Source organism: Balearica regulorum, chromosome Z (genome assembly GCF_011004875.1).
Source record: "Balearica regulorum gibbericeps isolate bBalReg1 chromosome Z, bBalReg1.pri, whole genome shotgun sequence".
Classification (NCBI taxonomy): domain Eukaryota; kingdom Metazoa; phylum Chordata; class Aves; order Gruiformes; family Gruidae; genus Balearica; species Balearica regulorum.
In genome coordinates, this window is record NC_046220.1 from 30,273,818 (window position 1) to 30,286,806 (window position 12,989).

The following is a 12,989-nucleotide window of genomic DNA, read 5'->3' on the forward strand; positions in this document are numbered from 1 at the left end:
AGCACACAATTTCACCCTCAGATGGACAAACTTGTTTCACTGAGTCTTGTCAATGTTCACCACATTTTTTTCCTTCTACTCTTAAGTCTGAAACACAAAGGTATTTTTAACAATTGATCAAAGGAACAAGGTCATAGTGTGCAAAATCAATTTATGGTCCAAGAATTGGACACTTTCTGAATAAAGTGAAAGAAATTTTTTAAAATATATAGCACTTTCCAAAGTCAAGAATTTGAGAGACAAAAATTTCACCTTAATTGGAAAATAATTGTCTTAGTCTTGATGCCCAGAATGAGAAGTATTAATAATAAACAGAAGTAATTTTTTCTTAGAGTCTTCTCTTTTGGCTGTCTACATTTAATTGCTGTTCTTTTTTCATTTTCTTTTTTACATTGATATTTACTACTTTAATAGGTTTCATATGACAGACCAAATGCAATGAATAATAATAAGAATGAAGTGTTATTCTGATATTTTCGTGTTTGATTAGAACAGAAGTATGCCCTGTTTGGGCACACTGTCCATTTTTATTGGTTCATTCATTCAGAGGTCAATAGCTGTATCTTGTCAACATATTAGTCTGTGTAATGCATTATTTTAAGTTGTTATAAATATGCAGAAACTTTGATTTACTGACATAATCTAAAAAGTGTTGAGACTTTTACTATTGATGTTGCTGCATAAATCTTTTAGTGTATGCAACTTTAGAGTATTAACTATGCCTATTCCAGTTAGGTTTTTTTAAATGAGTAATGCAAATACATAATTAAAAGAGGAAAACGCCATATATTGCATTAGACATATGAATAATGAAATTATGCCAATATACATTCTGTGCAAACAGTTGTCTCTATGCAAACAGCTTTCTTTTCATATTAAATACGAAAAATGAAACCTTCAGAGCAAAGCATTTAATCTGGGTACAGGCCTACATTTGTTTTATCTCATTATTTAAAATTTATTAGAAAAGAGGGCCTGAGCTGTTGAAGCATTAACATATTATTTTCACAGAATACTGCATGCAGCATTCATCATCTTAATCTACATTTTACACCCTAAAGCACCACATAAATGTACCAAACAAAAGGCATAATTTATCTAGCTGGAACTTAAAATGAGTTAAACTGCAACACTATTTTCTGTTGCTATGCTGCCTGGATGTTATCTATTAACAGCACACTATAATCCACACCCCTTCTTATTTTAATTGGCTGGAAACATGTGAGTTTAAATATTGTTTTGAAAATAGTTTTGAAATTCCTAAAGTTCTTATAGTTTCAACTTATAAGGAATGCTTACAGAACCTTCATCAGAGAACAAAGATCACAAGCTATTACTTTTTATTTAGTTATTAATTTTTGAGGTGACATGATGTTGAATTCTCTAGGAGAATATGTGTTTATAAAACAAAGCATTACATTTACTAGATTTAGTTCCAAGCATCTTAAAAAAGTGAAATTTAAGGAAAAATATTCTGGAGCATAGTATCATCGTATCTTAAAAATGTTTTAAAAATATACTTGTAATGACTTACTTATGCTGTAAAGAGTAGATATAGGTCCTCTGCATAGTTTTGTTAGCCAAAGTAAACAAAACCAAGAAAAAACCTTATAAAGTTATGCTTGATATTAACTGAATCACCATATATTATAATAAAATACCTTGGAATACACTTGAAGTACCTTAGATTGCTTTACCTCAAAACTAGTGAAAAGAGCAGAAACACCACTAATTTTCATTGGCCAATGAATTTTAAGAACTTCCATTGCTTGGATTAACACATGCCAATGTTCTTCCTGTGAATCCAGTTTTCCGGGATGTTAAGATCTGCTTAAACCTAACTTTGTTTCTTTTTAAAGTAAAAAGTATCTCTTCCTCCACTTAAGTTCTATGACTGTATGAAAAAAGTGCATAATACTAATTCTGCATTGCTGTGTAAAAGAACATATTTTATATGTTGAAATGATTTATAATTTGTTATAAGATTTAAATGTCTCAGCTCAAAGCAGATTTTGATCCATATAATTTTGAAAAGGAGAGATTTAGATTCCTGTAATAGTTGAATATTTATGCTTAAAATAATGAAAAATACATTTATAAATAAAGTTTGGAATATTTTTTTACATGCTGTTTTTTTCAGGTTTACTTGCCATGGGTTATTTTTAGCTGTTCTTACAAGCTTCCTTGGATCTTATTAGTCCCACTCTCCCATTGCATGTTCTCTGCCGTCACTCAGAATTTATTTCAGTGTAAGAAAGAGATAGATAGATAGATAGATAGATAGATAGATAGATATAAAATAGACACAACTGAGGGTCTGACAGATTTTTCCCATATCATGTTTATATAAATACACACATAATGTATGTCATATATAATAAAAATAATTATTACTATTAACTATATACATATGTATGCCAGAAGTAAATATTAGACAGTAATTTATTATATTACTATATTCTTCTTTGTAAAACATTTAAAGTTTTACCAGCTAAATAGCTATTCAGAGGCTTCTACTTTTCTGTTCATTGACTTTACACAAGCATCCTTTTTGAAGGATTTATTCATATACCACAGTGCTGCTTTCAAGCACATGAACCAATCCCTCTTACATAAAGAGTATAGTATGAAAATAAACAAGTGCAAACAAAAGCACTGCTTCAAGTTAACAACTCACATACAGTGGCTTCTTGTATGTCTGGCAAATGCTACAACATTCAGCTGTTACTTCCTATTAACCGGTGTCTTCCCAATTATTTATGAAAATAAATGTGTTATGTAGAACCTCAGTATTTATCACAAGTATTTGTCCCCAATCCTTGACAGTTACTGACAGAAAAGTTACTCTGCTCATTCTGAGAGCTCAATTTGTCTTTTAAAGCTCTAACTTTTTTCTGCATTTCACCTTAGGAAACTGTCATTGCCATTACCTACAACAGAAATGCCTTCCTATTTCTTTTCCATTTTCCCTGCAAAAAATATACTTTGAACCTACCTGCTATTATTCCCACTCTCAAGATCTGTATGTATGCGTTTTTATACTGCATTTACTTCATTCTAATTGTGCAATTAGGCCAGTAGAAAGAGAGTAAGTTTATTCCTCCTTTACCATATCACATATATGAACACACAAGCCTCTTTTCCCCTTTCTCAGTTCTCTTTCTATTCCCAGTTTAAGAATAGGTGTTTAGGAAACCCCTAGAGAGTATGTCTAAGGGTATCTCCTCATATCATCTCATGTGCCAAGCGAATAATGTTTCAAAAATTGTTGTAGCATTTCTTTCAAGAAACAAACAAAAAAAGGAATTGGATGGCAGGGCCTTGTCTGTGTTGTCTGTGCATTCTCTGCTTTCCAGCAGGAGATAGTTTCCCTTTCCAACTTCAGATCATTCATGGGTCAGCAAATCACAAACAAGGCTGCTCTCCTTTACATATCGCTAGATGTCCAGCGGATGTCATTCAGACTGAAGTAAAACAAACACAACAGCTACACTTCATAATACATTGTTTAATAATCTGTAACCTGTAAAATGTATTTTTAAAAACCCACAAGGAATGCCTAAAATAAGTCAAAATGAATTTATCTATGGCATTAAAATACCTAGTTTGTGCCACAATACTCATAGATCGCAGAGTAACCAAAAACACGTATAGAAGGTCTCCAAACTTAAGTATTTGTTTAAATATGTATTTTTTAAAAAAAATTTTAAAATCACTAAAAAGTATTTTTCATGATATTTTCAACATTCCTTCTCTCTCTTAACCTCTTCTAGACTTTTCTGAAACTGCAGTATATCTAAGCCTTTGTTTCTGTCAACACTACTCTGTGTCAGCATACGAGGGAGCTAGCTGCTCCTGCAAACAAGTGTCATGAAGCAGACTGAAGGAACTGCCATGTGGAGGAATTGCACTGGTGATAGAAGCAGGGCACCGCTAGTTAACAGATTGCAGAACTGTTAATTTGAGACATGTAACTGTTGTAATATTATTAATAAGACATGTTGTTTCACAGACACATATTCTTTCAGACAGAGACACTATGTATGTTGCACAACCTAAGTGCTCTGGATCAAAACATATTACTTAGGAAAAAGCTCCTGATGGAGCTTTGGAGTAGTCTCTGAAACCTCCTTGATTTGGAAGAGATTTGAGGCAGTTCTATTTCCACATAAAATGGGTCATATAATCCACTCAAGGAACTGGCTAGACATACTATGCCCATGTAACCAAGGCAAGGTCTCTGCACTCCATTTGGTTGTCAGTGACCTCCTTCATTCTTCCCTCAAACTCTACAGTCATAGAATGCCAAATGTATATACATTGCAGGAAGGGTTGGGAGCCAATACACCTCAGGCCCCTTGGAGAATGGTAGTAGCTAAAAATTGAGCCTACTCACAAATAATGTGCTTTAGCTACTTTCCTTATGACAGAAACTAAGGAAATAACTGAAGACTTACTTCCTTATGACAGAAACTATGGAAATAACTGAAGACTTACTGTAGATTTATCTCTAGGGAAAAAAGACTATTAAAAAAGACAGAATAAAATTGTTTTCAAGCCAAGCCAAATGGAATGAATGGCTTTTTCTGGTTCATAAAATATGTTATGGTCTTTCCATACTCATACTGAGTAAGCAAGGGGACAATCCATAATTATCTTACCACACAATACTGATGTTTCCATAGACTATAACAGCTCCAGCTTGGAATAGTATATAAATTATAGAAAAGATGTCTAGTGAGATCAAGTATTCAGTTAGAACTGCATTTATTTTGTTATCACAGTTTATATGAGCTATTCTTTCTCCGAATCTGCAGTGACTAACACTCAAATCATAAGTCCAATCATTAAAGATTAAAAAGTAGCATGTTTCATGTGCAAAACACCCCAAAATACTAATCTTCCTTTTGGAAACACAAACAACGTATGTTATTGACATATGAAGTGCCACTATTAATAACATGCAAAACCACTACACTACTTGATTAAAAATACAGATAATTAAATCAATAAATAGGCAATTTCAAGTCTAATTCTTTATCTGCTCTAACCTTTACATGGTATTTCCAAAAGGTTAACGACTTATGACAAAACTCTGTCAAAAGTTCTGAAGCACTGAAAACAAGTTTACTCAGGTTTGGAACAAATGCAAAATTTTGTAACATTAAAAAAAAAAAAAGGTTTAAAATAAGTAAAGATGTGGCTTAGAAAGTCCAAAACAAAAATTAACATTAGCTCTAAGGTTCCTGGTTCACCTGCTACTCCCTAAATTCCAGAGTCCTGATTTCCTGTAGTGGATCTGTACCCTTCTAGAGACATTCATCAGCACCAGATATCCACCATGCATACTACAGAGTATCAGTCATGTAGAACAGAGAATCAGCATAGCTGGTCTGCTTAAATTCCTGAGCTCTCAACAGTATCTGAGAAACCACAGTAGCTCTTGTGGTGTTTTTCTGAATGTTTCCAGGTTCCTCCCTGCAGCCTGGGTTCCTGTTCCAGAAATTAAGAATTCCTCTGGCCCTGAGCTGTAAAGTAGTCTGCGGTAATTGTAATGTGGTGATGCTGCATTGAAATTGTAGACTCTGGAACATATGCTGTCTAGAAACCTATTTGCACGTCACCAGAAGATACCTCTGATGTATTTCCAAACAATATTTTTACATCATTCTCTGAAAAAAGTTTTGTCTGGATATTTTACCATCAATTCTCCTCAGGAGCATAAATGCAACTTAAATCAGCAGGTTTTGCATATATAGATAGGTGTCTCATTATAGATAGGTATCTCCGTTAATTTGCAAATTCTAGGCAATGCATGTAGTCCTATTTATTTCAAGAAGAGTAAAAATTGGCGTAAATAACAATAAAATGTTAAATATCCAGTCTCCTAGATCTGCTAGAAAGCCTTGCTAAATAATCTTTATTACTACCTAAAGGTTGGGACACAACAGCTACTTACTGACTTCTTAAACCATTTAAGAGATAGTATTAATAGGACCTGAAGGCAAAAATCTGTCTGTGAATTTCAAGCTGAAATAAATTGTTCTTCATTTACTCGGAAGAAAGAAGGAAAAGCCACCATTTGTGATATAAATAATATGTATTCTTCTTCCCTAAGACTTCCTCCATTGTTAAAACTGATGAAATATAAAATAGAGACTATTGAACAAGCAGTGAAAAAAATGTAGTTTTTTTCTAGTTTTAGTAACCTAGAACAAACCAAATAAATATAGCAGACCCATGTCCTGTGGTCAAACTGAGAAATACACTTACCTTACCATTTACAATGTAAATAAATAGTCACCTTATAAAAGAAATTGGTGCGTCCAACAGATCCAATTTTGCCTGTGTGGTTCATGAAACAAATGTTTCCTTCAGTAGCACCATAAAACTCACAGATCTTAACAGGACCAAATCTGCCTAAAAATTCTCTCCATACATCACTTCTTACTCCATTTCCAACTGCTAGTCGGACTTTGTGATTTTTTTCTCCTTCCTTCTGTTAAAAGAAGAAAAAAAGAATTTAAAATATAATATACTTATAACTGCATTTGATTGTTGTGTATATTGGGGGGGAAATGTACCTTCTTTAAATAAATCAAGTATAAACAACAAATAAAGAAAACCAACAATTAAGAAGTTAAAGAAAGCTGGCATAGCTTGCCTACGGTTACACTGTAGCAAACTGCAATCAAAACCCTATTATCTTGTTGAACAAGCAAATTATTTCCTGAATAATGGCCACATTAATTTATATAAATGCTTCCATATTTTAAAAGTTGCATCATCTTAGCCTGTTTCCACTCAGAGGAATTAGAAAATTGTGAAGAACAGAGAAAGGCAGGAATTATTTTTGTCAAGGGATTAAAGTCAGCAGAGATTAATCGCTACTTTCTTGTGTGTTCAGACTGATTATAAGAAACAATCAGATTTCACACTTGTAATGTCTGTTCCTTCCCACACATTGCATATGAGTCATCTTCTGTACTTCTTTTAATATTAAGACTTGTAAGGTTTTGTTCAATGTTACTTGGAATACATTATTTCTTGGTGATCTTAAGTTTTTACTGTTGTCAACTCACATGTTTTATTACAAGAAACACAATAGTATGCATTCATCCATTTCAGTGAGACCCTCTAATTTTGTTTACACATTCCCAAACCTCGCGATTGCATGGAGCACCTTTAAAATACAATCAGATTTATGTTGAAGTATCAGAAGGCAAAAGATCTAAAATGTTGTTCTATCGTTGGTTTGTTGTGGATTTTTTAATTTCACTTACTTTAAAATAAGACTCCCTTTTTCATCATTGCAACTGGCAATACAGAATGCCTTAGAAGTGAGACAGCACAAAATGGGTATAGTTTGTTACCACATACCTTTAGAACTGCATAGCATTCTGGTACTGCAACACTGTCTGTACGTACCTCTATATATGTACACTTAATACAACTGTATACAAACACCTCTGTATCTACCTATGTACATATTCACATTCTATATATAAAGTGTGTGTGTATATATACATATATATGTACACATACATGTACTGAAAAAAAGCAGATACTCCATATTTTCTGTTCTTCTATTCTAGTTTCCTTTTCCCCTCCCAACTCTAATCCAGTATGAATTAAGTATGTCTTTATAATGAAAATCCATTTTAGTACCTTTAAACTGGCATAAAAGCACAGCAAATTATTTCTGCAAAGAAACATGGTCAGCTGACTAAAACAGGAATCTGTAGATATTTTTTATGTTAGAAACAGTGAAGCTTCTACTGAGTACATGGACAGGAGTGTTCCTCAGAGGCTTATGTCTTGGCCAAATTCTATTTTTCATTAGGACTGTGAATTCTTACTTCTGTAACAAAAACTTCAATCACAGTCATATTTTAAGTTCCTCTAAATCACAAAGACCAAGTTTTTTTCTTCCCTTTTCAAAACCAGTAACTCATAGAAAGATAAAAAATTACTTTATTAAGCTTCAGAGTCTTTCTTCTGGAAATTAAGTCCTCTTGCTGAGATGATTCAGCAAGGAACTCACCTATTTCACTACATGCAGATAGCTCTTGGCAGATCCTTTGATCCACAATGAACAGAAGATACAATGTGCGCATATACACACACACACACACACTAATTAAGTGGGTCATTCATCAGGCTAGGAACATTCAAAATCTCTAGAGACCAAATTAATAAGCAGGTGAGTTTGCTCCTATTATTTATATTTTAAGAAAAATAAAAGCATTGATGGCTGTCTGCTGAAAATACACAAACTAGGATTAACTAGATACAACAGCCTACATGGATTACATTTTTTTTCCAAAAGGACAAATACAGCATCATTTATAAGTGCAGTTACTTCAATACCTTTAATTCCTCATGTTATTTGGCTGGTTTATATTACTACAGCACAAAGTTGTTTCTCTAGTGGAAAAGATGCAGAGTAAACCTGACAGGTCAGCATTCTACTGTGCTTGCTACGTTAATACTTTGTTAACGTATTATATCAACAATATAATGTATGACTATCTCACTTTAGGAAGTATTCTCTTAAGGCATTCAGCTCTTGCAAAAACACAAAGAGATGTATGATGTCATCAAGAACCAAATTTTCTTAAAAGAGAAGGCACTAATTCACTTCACAACTAAGGTAAATTTTCTGTTAGACTGCATTGCTGCAACTGCCTATTTGTGGTTTAGTCAGCTCCATCAGTTATACCCATCTGTTGATGCAAGACTCCCTGAAGAGTACTGCAGGGCCTTCTGGGGAAAAAGACATTAAAACTGTCATGCATTTAGCTGTCTTTCCACTGTAAGAATGGAAACTATATGTAATCTGATCTCCCAGCAGGTTTAACAAGTATGAAGAGAATGATTATAACGAGGGAAACTTTAAACAGTGATAATTCACATTAGTTTTACATGTGAGTAAATTAATATGGCTATTTTTAACATATTTTTACCTAAAATTTTGAATAACTAATATATGACATTAATTCATGTTGGCTTTACGTTTAACTTTTATGTTTTCAATGGAAAGGGAACTACAGTAAAAAAAACAGAGTTAGCCATTTTAACATCTTTTTCATGACTTGATATTTATATTCATCATCTGTATTATTGTTCAGATCACTGCTAGAGTCCAAGTCTAGGGCAGGCATGTTGGTATCCATGGGCACTGTGGCCAAAAATTTATGCAGTAAATAAAATGCAATAAATAAGGGGAAAAAAAGGGATGACAATTACAACAAATTCTAGAAACATGTTTGAGAGATGCACACATAGGGTGTCCTAATGTATGAAAATAAAAATAAATTAAATACGCCAGAACTTATGCTTTAAACAGACTATGGCACCAAACAGTCATGCTTGAATTTCTGCCATACTCCGATGGCATTTTATCAACTAGCTTCCCTTCGGTACAGTATTGTAGGCGTAGGAGGAATTCCAAAGAGTCACCTCGTACACACCTCTTCTGGGAGATAATTTCTGCTATCCCTGTGCCATTCTTGACACCTGAACAAGCTGTGGCATGTCAGCCAGTTACCGTGCAACAGCTGGTATGCAGCAATTGTCTGCATGCGTATTCTTAGCTGGCTGCAACAGCACAGCACCTACTTAACACTTCCTTCACTAAAAGCTGTATTTCCTCACAATACCTCATTTATGGAGGACTTAGTGCCTTGCCCTGGTCAACAATCACAAATAAGTCCAAATAATGTGTGTCCTGTGATAATTTGCTCATGCTATGTGTTTCTGAATGTGATTAATAGTTCTCTACAGATAGGAAGACAGATTTTATAATACCAGAATGTTAGAACATCTTTCCAAGGTTTTTTTAAATGTCCATTTATTTTCCTGCACTGTGATTTTCTTTTCTTACAGAGTGATTCTCAGATAAAATGGGGATTCAGTCTATATCCACTTATTTCCAACAGTAAAGGTGAAACATTTTTTTCAATGCCTTTTTGAAGCATCAATAAGCAAGAACTGTTCTTACCTTACAACTGGACTTGAGTTCGTTCTGCTAAGATCTTTGAACCATATCTGCCTACATCATAAATCAGTTTCTGACACACTATTTCTACATTTTGAGTGCTGGTTTCATTTGTATAGCAATTAATTGACAAGTCAAGATCTGCCTTATTACGCTAAATACCACATACCTGGGATTTTTCAGCTGCTAGTCTTTCCTCAAGTGTTCTTTGTAAACTATGTGGACTACCTACATGATTAAGTTGTTGATAAAAGAAATGCCTTTTAAATTGCCACCAATAGTATATTAATTGGTGCAGGAAGGATGCATGACTGCAGCTATATAAAATGTACTTAGCAGTTGCTTTAAAAGAACACAAGAAAACAGGTTCATTGTTTTACTTTTACTGTTTCTGTAGCAGGAAAAGCCAAATGGAGAGAATCAAAGGCAACTTCAAGCAAAGGAGGCATGAAATGTTTCCTGTATGAAACTAAAGGTGTTCTCAGGACCTTAGAAATGCAAATATCTGCTAAATGCAAAATATGATGTACAGCCCACACAGGATTTACATTCATTTATGTACAAAGAATGTGTGTAACAACATATTCACCCATTCTCTACTGATACTTTGTGAGGGGCCACATCTTGAGCGGACTGTCTCAAAACTTGTTTGCAACCTGGATAAGCTCATTGCAAGACTTCCTGACAGTTTGGCTGAGCCCAGCTGCCATGAACAGATCAGCAGGGGTGAAAGAACAGCCACGTCGCTTTGGGAGGGGGTATGTCTAGACACAGGCAACCATCCCAGCCTGCCAAGGCATGTGGCGAAGGATCACGAGGTGGTCACGTGCACTTTATGGGACCAGTGTGTCTAGACTGAGAGCATGCGCAGGGATGCAGTGCATGCTGTTGTCAAGGGAACAACCTCCCCGAATGCCCTATAAAGGACTGTGTGATTTAACGGTGAATGGCACCTCACCACTGGAGTACACAAGGACTGCAGACTAATGGAATGCCGCTGGATCCATGGTGGTGACTATCTTTCACAACTCTATCCCAACTGCTTGCTAGATTTCCTTCTCTTCTATTTTCTGTCCCCTTCCTATCGCTGCTTTCTTATGACAGAAAACAAATACTTGGTTCAGATAAGCAATCAATAAAGTCCTTCGATTAGCAGCATTTGACCTTGTTTCTGTCTTAATCTCACTCTGGGTATAACAATGAATCTTCCTGGCCGAGGCCCTCCCGGAGCGGAACATACATTAGCCCTGAAAAAAGGGGTATCAGCTAGTTAGTAGAGAGACTATAAGATGAGAGGTATCTTACTGTCGTTATGAAAACAGACGTAATAAATTCTTCAAGATGTATGTTTACATTAACTTTTCAGTAATGCCTAATTATAAATTGCAACTAGATTTTCTGAGCTAAATACATACCCAAATTTTAAAAAAACAAGTAAAAGACAACAGGAAGAGTACTAAAGAGATGCACCATAAGAAAGGAACAGGAATTCTAGGAACAGGACACATCCTTCCGGTTCAGGAACTGGCTGTTAGTATAGCTCACTCTCACGGTGCTTTCATTAATCAACCTCCTGATAATCTAATAGGATTACATTCTAACAGGAGTTTTCTTCCTTTAGCTCTTCTAATAGGAAATGTTTTCTTTAAGCCATATTTCTATTTCCTCAAAAAATAGCTACCAACAAAAAAAGTCACTTTTGTCTGTGTCCCGCCCAGTAATAAAAGTTAGATTGTTGTTTTTGTGGTGATTGTACCAGGACCCCACAAGTTAAAATAAATTACACAAAAATTTCCAAAGGTCAATTCAGAGAATGAAAGCACCAACAGACTAATTCTTGCACTCCATATTGCACACAGTATTCTGTGAGCAGTATGAAACTTCCCTTTGTAAAAGCAGGATTGTGATTTCTAGACTCTGCTATCAGGACATTTTCTGCATGACTCCACTGGCTTAACCCAAAAGATGAGTATCTAGGAAAAGAAGCTGGAAGGAGGGAAACTGTCAACTTAGAAACCTCTTAAAGACTCAGAAAAGTCCAGAGTCACCATGCTAGAACCAGTAGCTGACATTGCATCTAGCCTTCAGTGTTGTTTTGGGTATGGAAACCAATGGTTTCTATGGCTTAAGGAACTCTACGAATATTACAGAAGACTTTTTCAAGAAGACAACCTGAAAACCTTTACCATTATTAGTGGGAAGAATGAGAAAACAGATACAGAATCATCATGTGGATGGAGTTCAAGAGAGGTATGCCAGCACATTTAAATATCAGAAGGCAGTAGTCAAAATGGACAGGATTATAATCTGCTTTTAAACCCACTTTTTAAAAATAATACTGTTGTAGGCATTGCAGTTTAAAGCACAGATGAAGTTTTTTCTGATATGCAATATGTTTTTTATACATACAGTACATTTTTTATTAGATTAACTGATACAGTCTGGAGGGGAAAAAATACAAGCTTCCAAATCTCAGGTCCACTTATAAGCTTCAGTTCAGATGTGCTGAATATGTTCTTAATCTAAAAATTCTATTTTCTCTAACTGCACGTACAAACAATGTTCAATTCTCCTTTTAGGCACTGTTAATACTATAATAAATCAGTAACAGCTTGGATTAAGAATGACATCTGCTTACAACATACAGAAGTGGTCACAGATTTTAAAAAAAACCTCTATAGGTTAGTAGAAGAATAAATAAAGATGCAAAATTCCCCCCAGTAAATAAAATAGTAATGACATATAAAGATTATTCAGAGACCTCAAATGGAAGATACAGATGTGGATGTCTGTAACTGTGACACATTACTAGTTTGGGGTATTTAATAAAATGTTTATGCTGAAAACCTGCAAGGGGCTTGACAAATTTCCACTCCACATTTTAATGATAAAAGAAAGAACCGTTTTCAGTATGGAACATAAATTGAGCTAAACTTTAACGGGGAATAAAATGCGACATCAAGTAAAACCTGCATTGTAGAGAAGTGCC

At 34.6% G+C, this 12,989-nt stretch overlaps 1 protein-coding gene across 3 annotated transcripts in view; it reads right to left on the reverse strand.

Moving 5' to 3' along the window:
• Positions 1 to 12,989, reverse strand: part of LOC104642356 (long-chain fatty acid transport protein 6) — a 41,188-nt gene that overhangs the window by 8,596 nt on the left and 19,603 nt on the right. For 2 of the 3 annotated variants that reach the window (XM_075740117.1, XM_010311312.2), the window contains exon 5: positions 6,305 to 6,499. In XM_075740117.1, coding sequence (XP_075596232.1) covers positions 6,305 to 6,499 — 195 coding nt within the window. The remainder of the gene's footprint in view (positions 1 to 6,304; positions 6,500 to 12,989) is intronic. The other variant, XM_075740116.1, reaches the window with a different exon arrangement.